The 25,189-nt window shown below is 38.0% G+C and overlaps 1 protein-coding gene across 1 annotated transcript in view; it reads right to left on the reverse strand.

Annotated features, from left to right (window-relative positions):
- Window positions 1-10,307: 10,307 nt before the first annotated feature.
- Window positions 10,308-25,189, reverse strand: part of LOC126470558 (zinc finger protein 135-like) — a 95,095-nt gene continuing 80,213 nt past the window's right edge. The window contains exon 6 of the mRNA XM_050098496.1: window positions 10,308-13,937. Coding sequence (XP_049954453.1) covers window positions 13,292-13,937 — 646 coding nt within the window. The 3' untranslated portion in view covers window positions 10,308-13,291. The remainder of the gene's footprint in view (window positions 13,938-25,189) is intronic.

The raw sequence follows: 25,189 nt of genomic DNA on the forward strand, positions 1-25,189 counted from the left end.
CCTGCATGAGCTCAAGTTAAAAATTTGGTTACCAAAAGAATATTAATAATCCACAAATATTGTAAAAGGCAAAAAGAAACTTAAGAGATAGAGATTTCTGATGAACATTTATTTCAAAACAGTCATTTGCGTAAAATAAAAAGGCAGATCAAAAATCAGTAAATATTTTACTGCTGGTTTTGGAATATGTTTCATTTCTTGATTTTGTAATGCAGGACACTGAAGCTCACTGTGGGTGTAGAAAAGTGGATAGGGTAATTTAAATAAGATGGTTAAGCACAAAAGGGAAAAAAAATACTTTTTATTAACTTGTTAGGTGAAATTTGTCTAGTAACAAATCATTTTGTGTGATAAAATATATGTAAACTATGGAATGGAAATTTCAAGTGTGTATACATTTTTAAAGCAGAGGTTTAAATCAAAATTCAGAGTACGAAACACAAATAAATTTTTTTTTTATTTCTTTAAAAATAATAAAAGTTTGTGTATCAAAGAACATTTATGTACTGCTTTCTCCCTTTTCCTTTTTGTCCTGACTTTATCTCTCTTTTGCATGCACATACGAGCATCACCCCCCCCCCCCCCCCAACACACACACACACACACACACACACACACACACACACACACACACACAAAATGCTTTTTATCTGCTGATGCCATTACAATGGGTCTATACACACACTTTGAAACTCATGCTGGTCTTGAAACAATTCAGGTAGGGGTGTATTCTTCTAAAATCCCCATCTAAATGTAAAAATCTGAGGATGCATAACTAAAATTAGATGGTATTTGTTCACTGAATAAATGTCATTTAGAATTTAGTTTCTGAAACTTATTTGTATTTTTTCTTATACATGACAAAACTGTAAATAGCTATGAGAAGAAAAATAAGTTATGATATTAAGTCTCGTTTGAATTACACTAAACAGCTTATACTGTAAACCTTAATATTAAATACAAATATCTGATGATCAGTTCTGAAAATTGTATGTTATGTACAGTTATCTACCTTGCAAGTCTTTTATGAAAATAAATGCACAAAGGCATATATTTACAATGCAGCCATAATTTCATGTCATAACTAATAAAACATCTACGTCAGTACCCTCTGGGCTTGAAATTACTGACTAATAGTGAGAATGAACCCATAACAATTGGAAAATGTTTATGACAAATGAAATAAAGAAACATCAGTTAATGACTAATAGTGAGAATGACTAATAGTGAGAATGAAACCATAACAATTGGAAAATATTTATGACAAATGAAAGAGAGAGACATCAGCTAATGACTAACATTATTACAATCCTTACACCGATTTCTTTCACAAGTTCATAGAATTTTGTATCCACAACCATCTTCTTTGTCTATGACAATAATCATGCATAGTAATTTGATTGGCAAGGAAATTTCATGGCTAATCAGGGCTTCACCTCTGACCCCATAAGCTAGACACATACTAATTAAGTATGTTGCATGTAGTCTCAATTCAACACGATTGCTCATGATGCCACAGCATTTACTGAGAGTTTTCATTTGCAAATCGAGTCATTTTCCATTAGATTGCTTATAGAATCATCATGACAAATGTGTAACTTTCTCTAGCAGCAGAAAAAAAGTGGCAGGCTGAACAGAACAGGCAAACATAGTCAAAATTTTTAGATACAACTAGGAAATAAATGAGATACCAGTTTCAGTTAATTATAATAAACAGATATTTAAAATTTACATTGTAAAGTGTGATATACAAATAAGATGATGAGAAATAGGACTTCTGACACTGAACAAATATCTGGAAATGAGAACTGTTGTAGACTGAGATTAACTGGAAGGTACATGCACTAAAAAGCAAAGCATAGTACGTGCACCAAAAGCAAAGCATACAGATGGAAGAGATGTTGAGGTGAAAAATTTCCATACAATGTTAGTTTCAAGTCAAGTAAAAGCATAGCATTTATTCATTTAGTGGAGATTTAGAGTCTTTACCTATGAAAGGGATGCAAGTTGTGCACAAAAATTAAGGAAATGAAGAAATCTTTGTAGTTAACGACAATATAAATGTAAGTAGAATAGTTTTACAATGTGGTTAATCTGCAGCCTGCTACAGTGTATGCTTAGACATGGCCACACACATACTGTCGTCAATAACTTGAGCTCCTTCTCATGCTCTCCCACAGCTGTAGATCAGATAGTAACAAAGAGATGAGAGATGTGGTACTAAAATTTGTCTTGAGAGCTTACACCATATAATAGCTTTGACAAAATGTCTTCAATCCTTATTGAATGTCGGTAAAATCATCCTCCCATATTCAGACAGTTTCACACACAAAACTGCCTATTCAAGCCAACCTGGTTCGACAATCAATATAAGGAATGTTTATGCAGTATGTTAAGTATGAGAGGAAGACCTGGATATGGCATCTCTGGAGCTGTCTACACCTAAAATACACACTATTCTGCAAGACATCATAATATGAGAAAGCAGATTTCTCTGTGTAGACATCGAATTCATTGAGAGGAACAGATGGGATGATGTTCTATGGTACAAAGTTAAGCTCAGTGTGTTGTAAAGGGGTGCATGTTGCTACATGACTAGCATTGTTACAGTTCATAAAGCCTGGCTTTATCACTATGGTGTTGCATGCAAATTGCAAAATGAGACATAGGTGTTTGAAAATGGAGCACCTATCACACTTAAAAAAGTTATTGTCAGTTTCCTCACTTAAGAGTATTTAACATGTAGTGTTCAACTCAAACACAGCCTATGTAGGACAATGCCATCCAAATATCATATGGACACTTTAAACCCACCCACCCAATACTGACATCTTATTGTTGACACTTTCACAATAACACTTCAGCAGATCTGCTTAATATTTGCACTTTATCAATGTAAACTCCAGAGTTCTTCAGCACTGATTGTTACAATTGTGATCTTGCCCAATGTGATTTCAGCATTTTTCTAGAACTGAAATCTTCGCTGATAAGAGGGCAAATTTCAGGGGAATAATTAAGAATATTCTCATTGTGAATGTCTGGTTTTAAAACTGACACAGAATGGGAATTCATTTGTCATAACTGGAATTAATAATTGGTTTCATAATGCTATTTTTTAAAAAATATATTGGAAAAATATATGTTTAACTTAAACTCACAGATTTGGTCTGTTGCACTATGAGAGACAGTAAGCATTCACAAACATAGTCAAAAATGAAATGCTGCTCCATTAAAGCAGTGAAATCACACTATTTCACAACTGTAAATTTAAGTCTGACTTTCTAAGGAGTTTCAAACTTGGAAGTAAATTACCGAGTTAAAAAGATGACAACTGATGTATAACACTGCAAAATTATTAAGCAGTTTGCATACATTACTGAGTTACAGAGATGACAGATTATGTTATTCCAGCCTGGATTTTCCACTGTTTGCATTAAAAACTAATGCCATGACGTGTTCTCCGTCTCTCTCTGCACAGAACACATAACGCAGTCACCTTCTTACATGCACACCACTGTAGGCCATGCAGTTTATAGGAAAAAGACCAAGACAGACCTGTATTTGTTTGCAATGCGCTTCCACCATCTGGGAAAGAGGACCAAATTATTAATCACCTTGGTCCATTGGACATTAGTAATCTGTGACGAGGAAAGACTTCCAGCTGAGCCTAAATCTGAAGAAAGTATTCATTGAAATTTGTACAGCATATCTCAAATTAGACGTGGATTCAAGTAAAAAAAATGGCTCTGAGCACTATGGGACTTAACATCTGAGGTCATTAGTCCCCTAGAACTTAGAACTACTTAAACCTAACTAACCTAAGGACGTCACACACATCCATGCCCGAGGCAGGATTCGAACCTGCGACTGTAGCTGTCACGCGGTTCCGGACTGAAGCGCCTAAAACCACTCGGCCACCACGGTCGGCAGTCACATAAAAAAAAAAAAAAAAAAAAATTGCAACAAAGAAGGAAGAAGAGGAAGGCTCCATATATGGCCACTCTCAGCCAAGATCACGAATTGCTTGGAAAATGTGACATCAAAAATCACCTTCCAATCATGACTGAAGACAAAAAACACTGAAACTTCACACACCACGGATATACAGCACCTCATGTGAATGTGGTTGCCAGTACACTGGACAAACACAGTGTTATATCTTGAAACAATGCTAGGCACAAATTAGGTGTGTACGTCTGGGAGAAGAGAGAAATCATCAGTGACAGAGTACAGTCTAAATGAGGAACATATGTTTTATTTTGTGTCCACCAAGTGGTTGCGCACAGTCAAAGGCTATTGAGAAAGCTTGATAAAATAATTTATTGAAATACAGATCCACAAGAATCTTGTCAACAGGCACGAAGCTTATTGACAAAGTTCGGTGAGTTATTGCATGTTAGCAGCTATATGCTGACAGCACAGCCAGCACTGAACAAGCAAAGTGCATCAAGAAAGAACAGAAAAAGATCTGAATGCAACTTTTGCCCTAACTTGACACTACTCCACCCCATCCCACTGTTCTTGCCCCACCAACCATCTGTGCCTGCTTGCTGCCCAAGTCCTTGGCCCTTGGAGTGGTAGATGCACCTCATTCATAACTATAGGGACATTCACAGTATTTTGACACTTTGAGAGATGATGATGAGTGACTCCTCAAAATGTCTAATACCTCATTTTCATTGTCAGTGTCAGTGTCATCGTCGTCATCCAACTGCTAACCATAGATATTATAGATAGAATCACATATAAGGTCACTAAAGTTGTCTAGTTTTAGAAGTCAATATCAATCTGAATTAACTTAAAACCAAATACAAAAATATCATCTACCGACAATGCAGAAAACATGAGAACTGAATACTTTTAGTCTATACCTAACAGCTGCCAAAACAGCTGCTCTGTTCAGTTCAGAATATGAGTGATGTATATTCCAAACAAGGTTTGGGTTTAATTATTTTGTGGCACTTTTAATTTTTCTGTACACTTCTTTCCTGGAGCTAAGTCTTTTTTTTCCCCTAGAACATTTATAACAGTTTCTCTTCAACTGTTGCATTCCATTTTTGAAATAAACATCAAATGACAGCATCTTATTTGCATATTAACTGTTGGCAAAAATCACAGAAATTTTGCTATTATTGTTATATTAGGTTAACCAGATTCAATAATTTTGCATCATTCTGGTCTCTCTCGTGGCATTTTTCTTTTGATACATTAATTTTGTTTAAAAATTTTTCATTTTTGTTTTTCTGGCAGAACTAGCTCTAGAATATTGATCAATTATAAAAATTTGATGCACCACTTTTCTTTCCTCTTCTTCTTTTCCTCCTCCTCCTTTTTAAATATCAAGGTGGCTTATCTGTTATTCTCTGTAATGTATTACAGCCCTTAATTTCTTCTTAAAGACAACGTACAAAATGGAGAAGGCAAGTGAATTAGTGATAGGAGTGAGGAATCATTGACACTATTCTTCTGCTGTATTGTATCTAAGATTCCAATTCTGATCTACTAGCATGTATTCAGATTCCTGCTGCCTCTAACAGGACTTCCCTCACATTCTATGTCAATACAGTTTTCTATTTGTTAATGTGTGTAACCTTTACTTTATATGTTTGGATTTTCTCCAAAGAGGTGCACACCATATGATGGAAAAAGGAGTGGTGTACACACTGCATGCTCATTTATCAGATGTGATGAAGGGCATGAAAGAACATCACAAGAAAGGAATGTTCCTCCGAGTTTCTATAGTACTCTTGCATTGTCTTTAGTGCAGCAAACTCATTTGCAGAAAATTCATATCTCCAGCAAACAAAAATGTTGACCTATAATGCTTATCTAGAGTGTAAACGCGTATATTTCTCAAAAAATGGTTCAAATGGCTATGAGCACTATGGGACTCAACATCTGAGGTCATCAGTCCCCTAGAACTACTTAAACCTAACTGACCTAAGGACATCACACACATCCATGCCCGAGGCAGGATTTGAACCTGGGACCGTAGTGGTCGCGCAGTTCCAGACTGTAGCACCTAGAACCGCTCGGCCACACTGACTGGTGTGTATTTCTGCCATGATCAGAAAGAGGAAATGCAATACCCTATCTGCAAGAATTGTACTGATGCACAAAGTTTAACATAATAGAAACACTGCAAAAAAAACTGGGAGAGATGGGGGGGGGGGGGGGGGGAGTGGGAGAGGGGAGGGAGGGCGGAAAGATATATATATATATATATATATAAAAATAGAGGGAAACATTCCACGTGGGAAAAATTATATATAAAAACAAAGATGAGGTGACTTACTGAACGAAAGCGCTGGCAGGTCGATACACACACAAACAAACACAAACATACACACAGAATTCAAGCTTTCGCAACAAACTGTTGCCTCATCAGGAAAGAGGGAAGGAGAGGGAAAGACGAAAGGAAGTGGGTTGATTTACCAACTGACCTGCCTACACTGTGATGCATTCTATGTGGGAATGACCAGCAACAAACTGTCCATTCGCATGAATGGACACAGGCAGACAGTGTTTGTTGGTAATGAGGATCACCCTGTGGCTAAACATGCCTTGGTGCACAGCCAGCACATCTTGGCACAGTGTTACACCGTCCGGGTTATCTGGATACTTCCCACCAACACCAACCTATCCGAACTCCGGAGATGGGAACTTGCCCTTCAGTATATCCTCTCTTCTTGTTATCCGCCAGGCCTCAATCTCCACTAATTTCAAGTTGCCGCCACTCATACCTCACCTGTCTTTCAACAACTTCTTTGCCTCTACACTTCTGCCTCGACTGACATCTCTGCCCAAACTCTTTGTCTTTAAATATGTCTGTTTGTGTCAGTATGTGTGGATGGATATGTGTGTGTGTGTGTGCGCGAGTGTATACCTGTCCTTTTTTCCCCCTAAGGTAAGTCTTTCCGCTCCCGGGATTGGAATGACTCCTTACCCTCTCCCTAAAACCCACTTCCTTTCGTCTTTCCCTCTCCTTCCCTCTTTCCTGATGAGGCAACAGTTTGTTGCGAAAGCTTGAATTCTGTGTGTATGTTTGTGTTTGTTTGTGTGTCTATCGACCTGCCAGCACTTTCGTTCGGTAAGTGACCTCATCTTTGTTTTTTTTAAATATATATATATATATATATATATATATATATATATATATATATATATATATATAAATTAAATCATACAAGTAAAGAAGGAAGGAAGGAAGGAAAGTAGTTTAGGGTTTAACTTCCCATCAACAACAAGGTCATCAGCTAAGGAGCACAAACTTCAATTGTTGTGTTACGAATGGGGAAGGAAATTAGTCATGCCCTTCCAAAGGAACCATCTCAGTATCTGCTTGGAGCAATTTAGGGAAACCATAGAAAACCTAATTCTGGATGGCTGGAGGCAGATTTGAACCGTCGTCCTCCCAAATGTGAGTCGAGTATGCTAACTACTACTTCACCTTGCTTGGTTTAAATCACAGACCTTTTAACACAATTCACAAGTATTTTGACAGTAAACTTTGTGGTTACACATTTCTTTGGTTTTGAATTTTTGAAAAAGGCCTTCATTGAGCACTATTTATTGTTGGCTGGAGGAATTTCCTATTGATATGAAGAATATGAAAAAGCAAATGACAAATGGTTACTCACAGGCTGTGTTACACCAATTGCAAATTTGGAAATATTTCATTGCAGAGGGTGAACAATCTATGCTTCTTTATCTCTTAACAAAAGGTAGGTCACATTTAAGATAACCTGCCTGAATTATTTCCTTTTTTCTGTGATGAAGAAAGAAGCTGTGGACCTGAGTACTGTCTTATTTATTTTTGGACATTTCTATTTCTTATACTGTAAGTTGCACCTCCTGATGGTAAGTATTGATCAATGCATATGTCTTCTTGTAAGTTTAATAAACCTCTATATGGCATTTTCCTTTTAATACAAATCATCAATGAGAAAAAAAATGATTTGGGGGGGGGGGGGGGGGCAAATAATGATGATTCTGCAATGGTAGGTTGAAAAAGCTTAAGAAGCTTTTAAGCTTGGAGGAAAAAATAAAGAAATTAAAAAAAATGGAGGCTCTTCATAGTTGTCACTTCACTGTACAGTGGGAAATATTTTCAGTATTGGTTTGCATTCAAACTGATATGGATGTTATAGTGTACTGAGGAATTAATTTCATTACAACTTGTGATTCGAATCACTCGCAGTTACAAGACTTTCTCAGGCCTATTGACAGTGAATGATGTAATACGTGTTAAGCACGTTCTGGTAAATTGTTCAAACTTACTGGCATACACAAGAGCACATGAAAGTGTGTTGGAAAGGAGTTTGGGTAACTGAGAATAAGGAAAGAAGAAGTCTGACAACTCATTTAAGTTCAGATTACTACAAATGGGGACAAAACTTATAACAATAAATCTACAGTATTTAAAGCATTTGAATGAAAGTAACTAAAATTTAACTTTTTCTAAGCTCATTCTTAATTGATGTTGTTGACACCACTCTGGTTTATAAGCACAACTTGCTATGTAATAAGAACTTTGCTTTAAATAGGCAACTGAAATGAGGGAATTTTATGTAGCTTTGGATTCTGACATGTGTCCTAATTTTACTGAACGTATATAAATAGTCGGCACCACATATACTCATGAACCACTTTTCTCAAAGCTTTATGTTAATGAATGTAGAAACATACAAATTATGAGAATTTGTACACAGCTGAGACACATGTATCTATAATACCAAATGACATATGGACATTATGCTGGGTAATTAAAAGTATTAAACCTTCAAAACATGTATTTTATGTTAAATTGGATTTTCTTTCAATGAAATATCAATGTATATTTAATAACAACGAGTACATATGTACATATATTGTGTAGCATTAGATGCTGGTGGCAATATGAGTTTTGTAGTACTGTAGTTGTGAGCATTGGACAAGACTTCATTGGTAATCAGACACTTCACACAACCAAGTTGCATGGAAAATTGCACACACATTCTCAGACCATCATACGCAAACACCCTTGAAACGTGAGGAATAGGACTTTGTTGTGTCAAACCTGTTTATTTTTTGTAGCTACACATAAAATAGTCACTTTCATTATGAATCTAAGGCGACATCACTGCAGTTGCATCACACAAATGAATCATTGCAAACACACACAAGTTCTGATTACCTAATAACCAATTCAATAATAATTGATTGGTTTGATCCCTGGTGTGTGAATGGGGAACTACACCTCATCAATGAAGGTATGTGGCACCATTATTCACTGAACTGACAGGGGTATTAGAAAGTATGGAGGAAATGGGGAAGGAAGGCAACATAATTGTTTACCTTCTATTATAGTCTTACAAACTTAATGAAACAAACTGAAACTTTAAAAAAGATGTCTTGTGTGCAGCTACTAACAAAAGAGCTATACCACATTTTCTGACAGGTGTGTGTTGATTACCACTACACAATCCTCCCATACCACAAAAACATGGAATCTCATTAATTAGTCCTGCTGGAGAGAGCAACAGTACCACTGTACACACAACTGTCATTAGCAATCATCCAACAGACATGAGCACCAAAACACTCCATATGGAATCAACCACATTGCAAACAGCAGAAATCACACATGACTGTATAAGTATGCAACAATCAGAAAAATATCATGAAGACAAGATTAAACTGATCATATCATGCATAGAAACATGTAAGACCTAATCTGATCTAGTTTTGAACCAGACGTAAAAAAATCAGAGCACTGTTGTAATAACTCGTTACTTCATTAAACATTTTAGTACATAGATATTGGCATTAAATTAATATTATCTCAATTAATAATAATGACATTTTAATTTAAATGAAGAATGTAAATAAAGAGTTAATAGTACAGATAAGTGTGGCTTTTATCAGTGGACCTTTTACCTGACTGCATTCCCATTCCATAATCTGCCCTAACTATCAAACATCTAACATAACACTTCTCGAGTAACTGCCTAATTTCACATGTTTGGCATTTGTGCAAAATTTGACAACAGTCGTAAGTTCAAATACACGCCGGTGGTAGCAGTTTTGAACCTGACCTCCCAGAGACTTGAATGAAAGTACAGGGGAACTTAAACAGATGCATTAAAAGAGCCCATAAATAAACTAAGAATATCAGTGGCACCATACAATAAGCTCTTAATGGTGACTAACGTCTCATGACAGAGTGTGTATAAGGACAGATGATAAAAGGACACCAAAAGTCATAGTACTGAGGTAGGTTTCAGTTAGCCTATTTTCTGCTTTTTCCATAAAATAACAATTAATAATTGATGGTAGACTACCTGTTTTAATATGACTCCATTATCACAGAACTACAAAGCTTTAAGAAGGATGTCAATAAGTAAAATATACCACTTAAACTTACAATTTAACAAAGCTGGAATGCTAATTCTCTATTAAATACACGAACACACTTAAAGGAACAATATTACTGACAGTCATACATATGGTAAAGTCATGAAATAAAAAAGTCTTTAGGAATCTAGGGACCGGAAAACATAGCATCTATTTTGGCAAAATTTGCATCTATTTTTGTCAAAATTCTCATCTATTTTCTTAGTTTGTAAATGATTAGATGAAAAGACTTGAAAGGTTGTCACGCAACACGAGTGATGACAAACAAATTATTAGTTATTTGAAACTGACTGTTAAAAAATGTACTGATTTGGTTCTTTTTGAGTGGAATGTTTGCTTTTGCAAAAACTTCAACACTATTTTCTTCCAAATTGGCCTTTGTTTGCCTGCATTAGATGGTTCAAATGGCTCTGAGCACTACGGGTCTTAACTTCTCAGGTCATCAGTCCACTAGAACTTAGAACTACTTAAACCTCAAACTAACATCAGGACATGACACACATCCATGCCCGAGGCAGGATTCGAACCTGTGACCATAGCGGTCGCATGGTTTCGACTGCAGAACCTAGAACCACTCGGGCACTCCGGCCAGCAGCTGCATTAGAGCTTTCAGAAATGATTGCTCTGTTGAAAAGCAGCAGCATTTTCCTGCTGTTTAAGTGAATGTGTGTCTGATATAAGGTGTTTCTGGACATTATTTGTCCTTCCCACCCAATTTGAGGATTAAAAAATCCACAGACTACTTAACTTCGACCTTTCGTGGACATTCATAGCTGTATGACCCATGCTTGACCCAATGACACAGATAGAACTGACATGGCACTTACCGTAGAAGTAGACCCGAATATATGGTAACTCAATTTCATGCTAGGGGAAGAATTTCGACGCCATCAAAAAACGTTAAAGATTTTTATTTTCTACAATCGCTATAGCACAGAGGGCGGGCGCTATAGGTAATAATTGCAGAGGACCCCACTAGTATGAACAGATTAGAATTTTGACCGCCACAGGGGAAGGAGTCGTGGGGCCCAACAAACCGCACCTTCATTTCGATGGGTAGCATTCTACAGCAGAACTGACACATTGTTACAGGGGTCGCTGATCTCTTCTGGTGGTGTTGAAGTTGTAATCGAAATCCGTGAAGAACCAGGATTAGTCACTTCACTTATTTTAAATGAAGAAAAGAAAACAATGAGCAATGTACAACACAAAGCATTTGGTGACGACTACCGCACAACTGCTTGTTGAAGTTTGTTAACAATGTTGTTCAGGCCTGACCTCTAGCGGTATTCGATGCAGCTACAGTTCAAAACATCTGCCACCTAATTTGCCACATTAAAACTGTCTGCAGCGTACTATCTTTTGAGCTTTAACAAACAAACAAATTTATGCATTTCTTTCTTATAAAATGCTAGGTCCCATGGCTGAGTACTACGTTGCACTATGTGACGTTTATCTTGAACAGACCAGTCTTGACTACATTGGCATGGCACCAAACCACTGAGCACATTGATGCATTTGTACACTATATTTTGCAAGTAGGTTCTTGTATACATTATCTTTCCAAGCTGGGGTTCACCAGATGATGTACAATGCCAGTAACTGCTTACATTTTCGACATTGTAAGCAGAAAATAAGCTATTTCAAACTATCTCTAATAAATAACGAATTTGGATATAATTCGCTATGAAACAGCGCCTATTAAGAAATTTCGCATTTCGAGGCAGAATTCGCATCTATTTATCGCAAAATGCAAATTTTTCCGGTCTCTAGGAATAACAAATCTAACAACTGTTCTACATTAATCAAAGTTTGAGGGGAAAATCACTCACACACACACACACACACACACACACACACACACACACACACAAAGTTTTTTTATTGAGCAAACTTCGTTCTTTTTGCACATTTTGAAGTGCGTTACAGAACAAAACATTAAACATACAGAAAATAAAGGCAAGTAAAATTTAAATTATAAAGTCATTTAGATCAAATACCATAAAGAATTTATAAATGTATGCACACACACACACACAAATTTTATAGTCATTTATGTTAGATGAGAAATATTACAAAAGGAGGCCATTTTCTGGGTATCATAAATATTCAAAAAAACATAAAACATAAGTCTACAAGATGTGTACAAGTAATTCATTAAAAAATCATTCTTTTCACAAATAACTAATTAACTGTACAAAAGTAATATTGATATTTCAGAGTAACACAAAATATATCAAATTAATAAAACTGTGGGAGAACAGAGGCAAGCAATGTACCATCCTGCTTCTCCCAATTATATAACGCAGGACTGCTTACTTTAGATGCCTATTGGCATCTGATACTATATTTACTTCTTACAATCTAACAAACCTAACTCGCTGTATTTTTCTTACACAAACTACTACCACACATCATATTTCCAAGGTTATCTCATCATCAGTCCATACAACACAAAACGGTGTAGTCACTCTCAAGTAGTGACTGAAACCATGAGATTCAGGAACTAAATACTATGGAGACTTTCAGCTTTCTTTAGTTTTTCCATTTCTTCTGCTACCAATCAGGCACCATCAAATAATACCACTTTCTCCTGTCATTTGTTACTGAACCAAGTTTATTATTCTATTCATCTATCTGTGTCCCAACAACTATTGAAAGTGGAATAATGTTTGTTTAAGGCGTAACTTGTTTTAGTAATCATTGTCTTATAAATGCGTTGGCATATTTATCATTTGTGGACCCATAATCACTTTTTCATTCTGCAACCGTTTTAGGTGACACGCTGTAAATGATGAGTGGTAAGAAACAACTCTATAAACTTCATCACACTATTTCCCTGAGCTCATCAAAAAATTCCTAGAAGCTATAGGAATGACAACACTGGCAAAATTACTCAGTTGCGTAACCTATAGATGTGTCTGCCAAAGTGCCTCCCAGAATGAACATTCAGATGTCTTCTAAAGTAGTCAAACTGATTGAATGAACGGAAGCAGTACGGACACCGATATGTGCGTTCAGCTAGTGGCCCCTCTTCATATTTTCTGGTCTGAAGAGATGAAACTGATCGTCTGCTACTGCTGTATGAATTGGGAAGTTCATTAAGATGGATACGTCTGTGTTTTCTCAAAACTGATGCTGTGGGAATTACCTTTCCACAATCTTTACAGACATACAGTGGCTTACTAACATTTGGAACATGTGTGAAGACATGTTTTACAAGAGCATACTTCTTGCGAAAACATTTTCCACATGTTGCACACGTTGGCAATTCTTCATCAGTGCTTGGATCTGTGGCATGTGGACTACTATCAGAAAATGATGCTGGAAAGTCACTAGAATCAGCACTATGGCTCCTCTTCCTCTTTATGTGAAGTACTGACACATCATGTTGTAGGTCAGTAATGGAACTGAATCTTGTAATACTGGAATGAACGTCATGAACATCTGCTTCATCACTAAAACCCAGGCCATTTCTCTCATGTTGGAATCTTCTGCTACGAGTGTGACTCCTCAATCTTCTGGTTGCAGTGCGAACGGGCCTGAAGACAACAAATCTATACAATAACACACATCATATGTGAAATATAAATACCTGCAACAAAGAAAGTGTGGTAAAGCATTAAACTGTAATACAAGGAACAATGAAACACTAATTACTAAGCAGAACCACCCATCAGTGCACATACATAGAATTTAGAATTAACCAAGATTTATGAATGGGATAACAAAATATATTAAACCAAGGAAATAAAACCATTAACGGTCCATCATCTTCACAAATAGAATTTCTTCAGTTTTTACCAATAACCCAAACAACTACTTCAATCAACCAGCTTCTTATATGCTAAGGTCATTATTTTGACTAAATTTTCATTTATTTTGTTTAATATTATGTGAGGTGACAGAAAGTTGCTTATCTATCCAGTTGTTGAACAGAAGCAACCCAAGGAATGTAGAAGTACACACAAGCGGAAGGAAAAATGAACAGAAATTAAATCTTGATCTTATCACGATCCTTGCAAGAAGGGAAAGGCACATAGGAAATAAGAAACGATAGAAGAGAAATGTACAATGAAATAAGCAATGAAATGCTGCACCAATTCAATGATTATTATAACAAATGAGTGTATGTGAAGAGTCTCAAGCACCAACTTCATAATAGCTGAAACTTGAATTCAAGAATTTAATGATATTTACAGGAATAAATGAGGGAAGATGCTTATGATGTAACACTCTGGACATGAAATTTAAGTTGTTCTTACACATTACTGAACTGCATACTGAATAGAGTTTTCCATTAGGAGATGTGAGGGTGTAAAGTGGTGTAAAGAAGAATTGCCATGGTATTAGAACACTGTTTATCAGGAAGACAAAACTCCTTTAATTCACAAACCAATTGCAATTAAGAACTGAAACCATATTATATACAACACAGAAAAATTAAAAAGCATGCTATTAAAAAGAGTACAGAGCAAGCACTATGCACATAAAATGTCTATATGTAAAACAAAGCTGCTATGGATGGACTGTGAGCAGAAAATAGTAAACAGCAGCTACTCTGGAAAAACATTAAAATCTTCCTTCTAACAATTTAGGGAAAAAGATCAGATACAAAAGTTTTAAGAAACACATTACACTAATTCCTCCGTCAGCAGAAAAATTAGTGTGAAATAAGTAGGAAAAAGGTAGTATAGATGTCTAAAACACAAAACAGATAAGACATACAAAATGGCAAAGAAGAAGAAATACTGTGTAGAAGCAATTGCGGTTGTGAAAGATAGATGCCACTTACTGAAGAGTTAAGGCAAACCTTCGGACAAAACAGAAAGAACTGTACAGATATCGCGAGCTCAGATGGCAAGTTAGTACTAAGCAAAGGAGAAAAACTTGAAAGGTGGGAAGTATGTATGAAAGGACTATGCAAAAGGCACAAACTTGAAGCCAATAATATGGAAAGTAGATGAAGGTGACATGGGAGATAAAATACTGTGGAAAAATTTGACTTATCATTGAAAATTCTATGTTGAAATGAGGCAAATGGGGTAAATGACACACACTTAGAACTATTGAGATTTTTGAAAGAACTACCCACGAGAAAACTATTTTACTTGATATGCAAGATATACGAGACAGGGAAGACACCTTCAGACTTCAAGGAGGATATAATAGCCAGTGGAAAAATGCTCCTATCAGAGCACATGAAAAACATGAAAGGCAAATATGCTCCTTTTTAAAAGCCTATGACTGAAAAATGGGTACCAGATGCCTCATTCTACCTTCCTCAGCACGTTAAAAGTTTGGAATCCAAAAAAATTCACACTTTTTATGCTGAGAGGGGGAGGGGGGGGGGGGAGGGGGGAGGGAGCGGAGACAGTAGTGGGAAAGAGACCTTCCTCAGCATCTTTAAAAATTTTCCCAAATCTTTCAGCATGAAAACATACATTCTTTTTAACATTCAGCTCACCTGACTCCCACAAGCTCCCCTAACTGTAACTTGCTCACATCCACTAGTCAATCAATCATAAGTCACTCATACTCATCAACTCCCACTTGTCCATTCTCACCCATTCATTCAGCCCAACTCATTGTCATTATTTCTCTGTGCCCATTGGCAATGTTTCTTTCACTCCTTTCCTAGTTCTGTTCTGTCACTGTGTTCCACTGCCACTGCGTCCCACTATTTATCTCATGTTACCACTGTCTCCTTTGCTCTTTCTACACCACAACCACTGTCTATTATCATCCAGTATTTATTGCTTTTCCATCTATTTCCCCCTGCCACTGACTTCTCTCTCTCTCTCTCTCTCTCTCTCTCTCTCTCTCTGTGTGTGTGTGTGTGTGTGTGTGTGTGTGTGTGTATAAAAACATTTGACATGCCAAAATTTTTAAAGGTGCTGAGGGAGATAGAATGAGGCAGCTGGTACCCATTTTTCAATGTCTTTCAAACAGGAGCATATTCACTTGTTTTTGTGCTCTGATAGGAGCAATTTTCCGCTGGTTTCCTTCTTTTTCCTGCTACACCAGGGCATGTCACCGATATGAAAAGAACTTTGTGTGTCAGTAAAATTTTCACAGTTTGCTTATGTCAAATTGAAATAACACAAATCTAATTTTACACCTCTGACTGGATTTTACATGCACAAAAATTTTGCATGTGCTTCAGCACTGCAAAGTGGGATTCTCAGAACCCTTTTGATCACAACAGCATATTTCAGTGTCATACATCACTTAATAAACTAAGTTTTCGCCTCACTCACACTGGTTTTTATGCGCATATATTACATTTACAAGAACAGTAACTCTGAACCTCTGTAACTCAGAAACAGATACAGATATCACGAAAATTTTCAAATCTGTTCCAGTTCAGGATCTTAGGAATGTATCGCAAAAATTTCAGCCACTTGCTGTACACAGCCATGTGGAATTTCTGGCTTGGTTCTGGTGCCCAAAAACCACGTTTTCGAGGTGTTTCTCAATAATGGATAGAGATTTTTGAAAATGGGAAAATGGTACTTCTAGATAAATACCAACAGAATATACCATTAAAATTTGAGCAATCTGCTGTGGTCACTTATTTACATATCTGCTGTATCTGTCATGACGCTCCCTATTTGCTTAAGATTATTTGTTGCCAAGAGGTCAAGTATGTTTTCGCAACTATTTACACTTTGAGTGAGCTCCTGAACTACTGCTGAAAACAATTTTCACAGAAAGTATTCAGTACTATTTTGGATGACATTTTATACCTACCACAGTCTTTAAACATGTACAAGAGTTGCCCAGAAAGTAATGCACAATTTTTTTTTCTCAGCCGAAAACAATGTTACGAATATGAAACATTACGTTTGTATTATTTGAAGTCTCCTGAGTGAGCACACCACATTTCTGTCACTTCTGACAGATAGCGTAGCTGCAGGATAGTTTCAAAATGGCGTCTGTAGGTGATGTGCATTACAAGCAATGTGCCGTCATTAAATTTTTCACTGCAGAGAAAGAAATTGTGGAGACTACTCACAAATGCTTTTCAAACTCTATGGAGCATCTGCTGTTGACAGATGTACAGTTAGTCACTGGGCATGCAGGGTGAGACCATCAGAAGGTGGTTCTGCGGAGCTCCACAATTTGCAGCAGTCGGGGAGACCATCCACGGCTGTCACACCTGACATGTTGCAGCGAGCTGATGTCATTCGCCAATAAAGAATGACATTCATGGGAGACGTTTTGAGAATGATGATGTGATTCACACAGTGTAGCACTGGTTCCATCACCAGGACAAGGATTGGTACCGACAGGGCATACACACCCTTGTTTCGTGCTGAAGGAAGGCCATACAACGGGATGGAGATTACGTGGAAAAATAGTGTGTGTACATAAAACACCATTCTTTCGAGTGCGTAATGCTCATTATGTTCAATAAAGAATTGTTGAGGAAAAAAATTTGTTGCATTACTTTCTGGGCACCCCTCGTATTTTTGTCAACATAGCAACTGTAATACTTCCTGGCAGATTAAAACTGTATGCCTGACCGAGACTCGAACTCGGGACCTTTGCCTTTCGCGGGCAAGTGCTCTACTATCTGAACTACCGAAGCACAACTCACGCCCGGTCCTCACAGCTTTATTTCTGCCAGTATCTCGTCTCCTACCTTCCAAGGTCCCGAGTTCGAGTCTCGGTCGGGCACACAGTTTTAATCTGCCAGGAAGTTTCATATCAGTGCACACTCCGCTGCAGAGTGAAAATCTCATCCTGATAGCAACTGTAGATTGAAGTCAACACTGACTGTAATTGTATGAGTGCAGTACCTATTTGAAATGAGACTCTTGTTTTCTCTGAACTGTTCAGCAACTGTATCACGTGCGTCAGGTGGGCAGGGGGCGGAGGGGGGAGTTTGGTAAACGGAACCAATGACTAACTTATTCTGGGTGTAAAGTATAACCTCTACCCATACTAACCCACAGGAATCATCTACCTCAATTTCACTACAACGTAAACCACTTCCCTCAGCAATAAATACTCCAGCACCAACTGTATTTCATCCATCTTTTCTGAAAAAGGTTAGGTCTTTTGTAAAAATTTCGGCTGAACTTATTTCCGGCTTTAGTCAGCTTTCCATACCTATAACAAAGTGAGATACAGTGCCTTCTATTAGTGCTTGGAGCTCTCGTTTTTCCCAAACACAGCTACGACAAACAACAACTGCAACACCGATTGTTGCTAGGTCTACCTTCGTCCCAGGTTTGCCCTGCACCCTTTTAGACTGGCACCCTTTCTGTAGATTCTCAAGACCCAGTCCCCCACTCAACTCCCACTAACTGTGTAACAGCTTTCTGTGTGCAATCGACCCTATTAAGCAGAATGTGGAAACCCACCATTTTACGGCATGTCGAGGAATCTGCAGCCTAGACAGTCGCACAACCATCTGAGTCTCTGATTCGGACCCTCCACTCAGTTCTGTACCAAAGGATCACAGTCGGTTCTGTTGATGATGCTACTAATAGTGAACTCTGCCTTCATGTTGCAAGCAGTCTTTACATCAGGTAGCTGCCCGAAACCAGAGAGAATCTCTTCCAGTTCAAAGTGACACACACCATTAGTATCAACATAAGCCGCCACCTGCATATGGCGTGAGTGAGTGCATCTGGCTGAGGGACTTTGTCAGCCACAGACTGCACCCAAAACCTGCTTGTCAGACAAACCACAGAGGCCCTCTGATTGCCCCCCTCTCCCCCCCCCCCCCCAACCCCCCTCCACCCTGAAAAGTCTTTCACTACCTGCCACACCTTGGGACGACCTCCCACTCAACCACACAAGATGGGTCAACCTCAGAGTAGGCAGCACCTGGAGCGGCCACAGTAGTCGACCAATTGGAAGACACTCGGGATGTGCTGGATGTTCCTCAGATCCCCACTTCTGTTGCCCCCATTGTGATGCCCACTGGTAATAGTCTCAAGCTCCTCAAGTCAACCAAAGTCAATGTGTCTTGGAGCTGTGAGCAAAGGGTTACCAACTCAGCTCTCACCTGAACACAGAAATCACAGTTCCTATCTGTACTAAAGGTGGCACGACAAATACACAAACATGCACAAAATATAGGAGCTTAAGCTAAAGAGCACAGGTGAAATTTAAAATAAGTCACTTTTTATGAGAAGTTACGCCAATTCCCATTACTCTGATGTACTGCTACAGTAACGAAAGCTACCACTCCGTTGCTTCTCTTTTTGAGCCTAGTATCACTTATGCTAATAGCCACGTGGCTTATCTTTTAATATGACAAGGAACACTGTGCTGTCTTAAGGGAAGTAATAAAAAATTAAAAAAAAAAACTGTATAATGTCTGAAGTTAATAATTCAGATAATAAAATTAAATCTGTATTTTAAGCGAGAAATCAGGAAATCAATTAAGGAGTGTGGGGACTTTGATATTTAAAATAAAAAAACAAAAATAAACGCTGAATCACAGGTACTCTACACTCTTGCAAAGAAATTAAGAATGTAATCAACTTCCCCCCATGAACCCTGGACCTTGCCGTTGGTGGGGAGGCTTGCGTGCCTCAGCGATACAGGTAGCCGTACCGTAGGTGCAACCACAACGGAGGGGTATCTGATGAGAGGCCAGACAAACGTGTGGTTCCTGAAGAGGGGCAGCAGCCTTTTCAGTAGTTGCAGGGGCAACAGTCTGGATGATTGACTGATCTGGCCTTTTAACACTAACCAAAATGTCCTTGCTGTGCTGGTACTGCGAACGGTTGAAAGCAAGGGGAAACTACAGCCGTAATTTTTCCCGAGGGCATGCAGCTTTACTGTATGGTTAATGATGATGATGTCCTCTTGGGTAAAATATTCTGGAGGTAAAATAGGCCCCCATTTGAATCTCCGGGCGGGGACTACACAAGAGGACGTCGTTATCAGGAGAAAGAAAACTGGCGTTCTATGAATTGGAGTGTGGAATGTCAGGTCCCTTAATCGGGCAGGTAGGTTAGAAAATTAAAAAGGGAAATGGATAGATTAAAGTTAGATATAGTGGGAATTAGTGAAGTTCGGTGGCAGGAGGAAAAAGACTTTTGGTCAGGCGAATACAGGGTTATAAATACAAAGTCAAATAGGGGTAATGCACGAGTAGGTTTAACAATGAATAAAAAAAATAGGAATGTGGCTAAGCTACTACAAACAGTATAGTGAACGCATTATTGTGGCCAAGATAGACACGAAGCCCACACCTACTACAGTACTACAAGTTTATATGCCAACTAGCTCTGCAGATGACGAAGAAATTGAAGAAATGTATGATGAAATAAAAGAAATTATTCAGATAGTGAAGGGAGATGAAAATTTAATAGTCATGGGTGACTGGAATTCGGTAGTAGGAAAGGGGAGAGAAGGAAACATAGTAGGTGAATATGGATTGGGGGTAAGAAATGAAAGAGGAAGCCGCCTGGTAGAATTTTGTGCAGAGCATAACTTAATCATAGCTTGGTTCAAGAATCATGAAAGAAGGCTGTATACATGAGAGAACCCTGGAGATACTAAAAGGTATCAGATAGATTATATAATAGTAAGACAGAGATTTAGGAACCAGGTTTTAAATTGTAAGACATTTCCAGGGGCAGATGTGGACTCTGACCACAATCTATTTGTTATGAACTGTAGATTAAAACTGAAGAAACTGCAAAAAGGTGGGAATTTAAGGAGATGGGACCTGGATAAACTGACTAAACCAGAGGTTGTACAGATTTTCAGGGAGAGCGTAAGGGAACAAATGGCAGGAATGGGGGAAAGAAATACAGTAGAAGAAGAATGGGTAGCTTTGAGGGATGAAGTAGTGAAGGCAGCAAAGGATCAAGTAGGTAAAAAGACGAGGGCTAGTAGAAATCCGTGGGTAACAGAAGAAATATTGAATTTAATTGATGAAAGGAGAAAATATAAAAATGCAGTAAACGAAGCAGGCAAAAAGGAATACAAACGTCTCAAAAATGAGATCGACAGAAAGTGCAAAATGGCTAAGCAGGGATGGCTAGAGGATAAATGTAAGGATGTAGAGGCTTATCTCACTAGGGTAAGATAGATACTGCCTACAGGAAAATTAAGGAGACCTTTGGAGAAAAGAGAACCACTTGTATGAATATCAAGAGCTCAGATGGAAATCCAGTTCTAAGCAAAGAAGGAAAGCAGAAAGGTGGAAGGAGTATATAGAGGGTCTATACAAGGGCGATGTACTTGAGGACAATATTATGGAAATGGAAGAGGATGTAGATGAAGATGAAATGCGGGATATGATACTGCGTGAAGAGTTCGACAGAGCACTGAAAGACCTGAGTCGAAACAAGGCCCCCCAGAGTAGACAACATTCATTAGAACTACTGACGGCCTTGGGAGAGCCAGTCCTGACAAAACTCTACCATCTGGTGAGCAAGATGTATGAGACAGGCGAAATACCCTCAGACTTCAAGAAGAATATAATAATCCCAATCCCAAAGAAAGCAGGTGTTGACAGATGTGAAAATTGCCTAACTATCAGTTTGGATTCCGTAGAAATATTGGAACACGTGAGGCAATACTGACCCTACGGCTTATCTTAGAAGAAAGATTAAGGAAAGGCAAACCTACGTTTCTAGCATTTGTAGACTTAGAGAAAGCTTTTGACAATGTTGACTGGAATACTCTCTTTCAAATTCTGAAGGTGGTGGCAGGGGTAAAATACAGGGAGCGAAAGGCTATTTACAATTTGTATAGAAACCAAATGGCAGTTATAAGAGTTGAGGTGCATGAAAGGGAAGCAGCGGTTGGGAAGGGAGTGAGACAGGGTTGTAGCCTCTCCCCGATGTTATTCAATCTCTATATTGAGCAAGCAGTGAAGGAAACAAAAGAAAAATTCGGGGTAGGTATTAAAATCCATGGAGAAGAAATAAAAACTTTGAGGTTCGCCGATGACATTGTAATTCTGTCAGAGAAAGCAAAGGACTTGGAAGAGCAGTTGAACGGAATGGACAGTGTCTTGAAAGGAGGATATAAGATGAACATCAACAAAAGCAAAACGACGATAATGGAATGTAGTCGAATTAAGTCGGGTGATGCTGAGGGACTTAGTTTAGGAAATGAGACACTTGAAGTAGTAAAGGAGTTTTGCTATTTGGGGAGCAAAATAACTGATGATGGTCGAAGTAAAGAGGATATAAAATGTAGACTGGCAATGGCAAGGAAAGCGTTTCTGAAGAAGAAAAATTTGTTAACATCGAGTATAGATTTAAGTGCCAGGAAGTCATTTCTGAAAGTATTTGTATGGAGTGTAGCCATGTATGGAAGTGAAAAGTGGACAATAAATAGTTTAGACAAAAAGAGATTAAAAGCTTTTGAAATGTGGTGCTACAGAAGAATGCTGAAGATTAGATGGGTAGATCACATAACTAATGAGGAGGTATTGAATAGGATTGGGGAGAAGAGGAGCTTGTGGCACAACTTGGCTAAAAGAAGGGATCGGTTGGTAGGACATGTTCTGAGACATCGAGGGATCACCAATTTGGTATTGGAGGGCAGTGTGGAGTGTAAAAATCGTAGAGGGAGACCAAGAGATGAATACACTAAGCAGGTTCAGAAGGATGTAGGTTGCAGTAGGTACTGGGAGATGATGAAGTTTGCACAGGATAGGGTAGCATGGAGAGCTGCATCAAACCAGTCTCAGGACTGAAGACCACAACAACAACATCAACTCCCTCAAAAGCAAACACTTTCATAGCATCGACAATATTTCAAGTAAAGTACTAAGAACCTATTTTTCAGATATATGCAGTGTATTCTGTCACATATATAACACATCAGTATCACACAGGCTATTTCTAGACAGACTGAAATATGCTATAGTCAGGTTCCTTTACAAGGAAGGTAATAAAAGAGACGTTAGTAACTGTCAACCAGTCTCACTACTTACCTTCTCATCTAAGGCACTGGGAAAGATTATGTAAGCAAGAACCATAACATACCTCTTTAAAAATAAACTTAAATGGGGAGTGTTGCATTAAGAAACCCAGGTAAACAATGAAACAGCATCTTCAGAACAGAGACTGTAGGTGGGCCCACTCTTGTTCTTGTTGTATATAAATGATCAGCCATCATACAGGCAAACAGCAGCATAGTTCTTTTCTCTGCTTATGCAAATATTATAAACAAGTCAATGGAGAGAATTCAACACACAAAGTGATAAATAAAGTAAATTTTCTTGGAAATTAATTACTGGTTCTCTGCAAATGAACTGTCACTGAACTTGGATAAAACAAAAAAGACAATCCTGTATTGCACAATGCCTGACGACGCCATTAAAAACAATGCACTATGGTACATAAAAAAAGAAAAGGAATGTTGTAAGTTCTTAGATGTTTACATTGTTAAAAGCCCGAGCTGAAAATTGCATACTACAAACCATCTTAAATGTCTGAGCTCTCCAATTTTTGGATTACACATAATATCAGATTTTGGAGCCGAAAATCTCAAAAAATTGAATTACTTTTCCTGATTTCATTCACTGCTGTATTAGAGTACCATATTCTGGGTTTTGTCACTGTGGAAAAATGTGTTTGTTGTATGGAACGGTGTAATAAGGATAATATGGGTTGTCTACTATACACACTCTTGTAGAAAGTTCGTTAAACAGTTGGGAACACTGACACCAACTAACAGTACACTAACTCCATTATGAACTTTGTTGTCTACAAGAATCACAGTTTGAAAACAACAGTAATATCCACAAATTCAATACTAGAAGGAGAAATTACTTATACGATCCATCACTCAGCCTTAGTGTGGCACAGATATGAGTGAAATATAAAAATCTCTGACCACTTACCTAGTAATTTAAAGAATGTAATAATATTAGAATTAACTTCAAACACAAACTAAAATCAAATCTGGTTGTGTATAGTAAGGGAAGTGCTTGTATTTGAGAGTAAATCATCAACAAGATGCCTAATATTTCACTGAGAAACTTTATTATAATTGTAAAAACTGACTCATTCCACATCGTAGGAAGAACTATGAAGCGCACAAATAACTAAAGTAAACTCACAAAACACAATCAACTACCCTTTTTCCACACTCAATTCAGACTAGTGTCACGTGACAACTTAGAAACATAATTCAACAGGCTAGTATAGTTGTCAATGGATAATCTATGTGGTGCTGATTAGCAAATCTAATGGAAAATTGTGAAAAATGAAATAAAATGACCATATGGCATTTCTGGTAGGAGACACCATCTCAAATTGTTCAGCTGCTTAGTGCAAGCCTTTTTACTAGACGCCACTTCGGTTACTTGCGCAGAGATGATGATGATGATGAAATGACGACAGCAACACGATACCCAGTCAGTCCCTGAGCAGATAAAATTTTCATGCTGGCTGGCTTCCCCACATGGTAATCAGCCAAACTGCCATCTCAGCCACAGAGGTGGATGGCAAACTATGCATCTGTAGAGACTTTAACCTCTAACTACAGGGCGCAATCTGAACAAACCCCCCCCCCCCCCCCCACCCACACACTCACACATCAGAAATTTTTTGTTAATAATTTCTGTTGTTGGTGCACTACAGGCTCGCCATTTTAGGTATTCTCAGTGTGCCATGGAGGCTTGTGATAGGTGGATGTGCGCCATGTCTTAACAGTAAGTACCCAGTTTACCTTGTTAGGGTTTCTGTGCTTTTACACAGCATTTATTTACAATATGCTAATATGATAATTTGCTTTTATTTCAGTATATTTATAACAATGGCTCACTTTCTCTGTGGTGAGGATACTTTACAACTGT

This window comes from Schistocerca serialis, chromosome 3, assembly GCF_023864345.2.
Source record: "Schistocerca serialis cubense isolate TAMUIC-IGC-003099 chromosome 3, iqSchSeri2.2, whole genome shotgun sequence".
In the NCBI taxonomy this organism is placed as follows: domain Eukaryota; kingdom Metazoa; phylum Arthropoda; class Insecta; order Orthoptera; family Acrididae; genus Schistocerca; species Schistocerca serialis.